Source organism: Melampsora larici-populina (assembly GCF_000204055.1).
Source record: "Melampsora larici-populina 98AG31 unplaced genomic scaffold MELLAscaffold_34, whole genome shotgun sequence".
Lineage (NCBI taxonomy): Eukaryota > Fungi > Basidiomycota > Pucciniomycetes > Pucciniales > Melampsoraceae > Melampsora > Melampsora laricis-populina.
Window position 1 is genome coordinate 287009 of NW_006768798.1, and position 1990 is coordinate 288998.

The following is a 1990-nucleotide window of genomic DNA, read 5'->3' on the forward strand; positions in this document are numbered from 1 at the left end:
AGTCCTTCTCAATCTGACAACCTAACACGGCCTTTCATGACCCACAATTTTTCTATACCGTAAGGGTAATCTATTGCCAGATGACTTTATTTTGACTAGCCAGTGGTCAGAAGAGTTACAGAACATTTGTTTTTTTGCAAAATTGTACTGGGCCTCAAATTCTATAAGCTTGAGTATAAGTGTGAGATACATAATTTGGGGGGATGGTGTCCAAAAAGTGTAATTATTTGGTGATAATAGGAGTGTTGAAGTGCAGGTGCCAAGTAATCAGTGTAGCACCCACTGCTAAATGGCTATACTGCTCTATAGACAGAAAGATAAAGTAATTGCAGTGGTATGTGTTGTGGCATTAGAGGAAGGAGAGATGATAGCTACAAGCTTACAATAGTGACAACAGTATTGTATGAAGTGAGAATGCTGATCATGTTTCAAGTTAAAAAAGTACCACATATTGGGGGACAACCCAAAATGAGTATCTGTCAATCAGACAAAGCAATACCTCATGTACTCTAACGTTGAAACCATTGGGGGGTTAGGGGTTAGGCTTAGGGCAAGGATATGTGCACCCCTCTCCAAGCGTATGTGACATTACCTCTGCTTCAAACCACCATTTTTCCTCTCAATCCTGGTTCTTGCCACCTTTAGAACTCACACACAGTATGGCATCCATATCATACCATACCCTACCCCAATCCTTTCCTGTTGCTTTCTGCCAGCAACAAAAATTTATCATCCCTCCCTCAGATTGCACCAATTTATTTTTGGTTGCCTAAACTGTGTAATATACTTGGGCTAGCTTTCTAATGTTTTACTCATAATGTATAAAGTGATCTCCATTAAGTTATGAAATACATTCTACTGGATTAACCTACAAACAAATTTTAACAAAGCTTTCCTGCTTATGTAGATTGAGTTAAGTTGAGCCCATATTATGACTGCGGCGCCTGCCACCCAATTTGTCTAGTCTAATCATCTTATCATCATCTCTTAAATCTAATCAATATGTCTGATTCATCTTCAATCTCAGAAAACTTATGTGATCAATTCAGTGCCTTTCATCTTAGGGACTATGATTGTACTAAACCATTAGATATCTACAAGAGTCCACCTACACATCTTACACATGAAGCTTCGGTTCAAACTGATGCTAAATTTGATCACTTTGTCTACAGAGAGGTTACTAGATGTTTGAGGGAAGCCACAATTGTGAAATTAGATTATGATCTATTTCATGTTTCATACTTGTTATCAGTGAAAAACCAATCAACAGACCTCAAACTTAGTTTACAAACAACAATTGCTAGTTTCAAACCTCCAAATCCTCCACCAACCGTCTCAAGTCATCAAAGATTACTTGGAATGGCTGAGTATCTATTAAATTTAATTGAAAATTATGAAAAGAACCCATCACTTGATCTTCCTACACCTTTCTGTCTTAGATTTCCTACTTGAAATCATGGAAAAACTTATTGATGATAATAAAAAGAAGATGAAAAGAGTCATGTATGAAAAGACAGTCATTTTTCTTGATGAGACCAAAAGATACCAATGGTCCTCTTCTTTTCATTATCTTCAATAAGTTTTTCTAATGATGTCAAGGTAGGATATCTAAGACAGAAAGGTACAGGAAGATCAAGTGATGGGTTCTTTTCATAATTTTCAATTAAATTTAATAGATACTCAGCCATTCCAAGTAATCTTTGATGACTTGAGACGGTTGGTGGAGGATTTGGAGGTTTGAAACTAGCAATTGTTGTTTGTTAACTAAGTTTGAGGTCTGTTGATTGGTTTTTCACTGACACTACACAAAATGTCATCTTTACCGGGCGGTAAAGAAAACTACTGACATAGAAAAGTCCTGAGGCAACAGGAAGAGAGCTAAAAATCTGAAAAAATATGCACCTTGTTCCTAGATGTTGTGGCGTCATGACAAGTATTTTTTTGTATTTAGCATCAGTTTGAACCCAATCTTGATGTTTGAGATGTTCAG

The 1990-nt window shown here is 36.7% G+C and overlaps 1 protein-coding gene across 1 annotated transcript; it reads left to right on the top strand.

Moving 5' to 3' along the window:
* Nucleotides 1-1002: 1002 nt before the first annotated feature.
* On the top strand, nucleotides 1003-1452 carry MELLADRAFT_109088 (uncharacterized protein; the record flags this gene model as incomplete). Its single annotated transcript, XM_007412970.1, has 1 exon — nucleotides 1003-1452. The coding sequence occupies one exon, from the start codon at nucleotides 1003-1005 to the stop codon at nucleotides 1450-1452; it is 450 nt and encodes a 149-aa protein (XP_007413032.1).
* Between the last annotated feature and the right edge of the window lie 538 nt (nucleotides 1453-1990).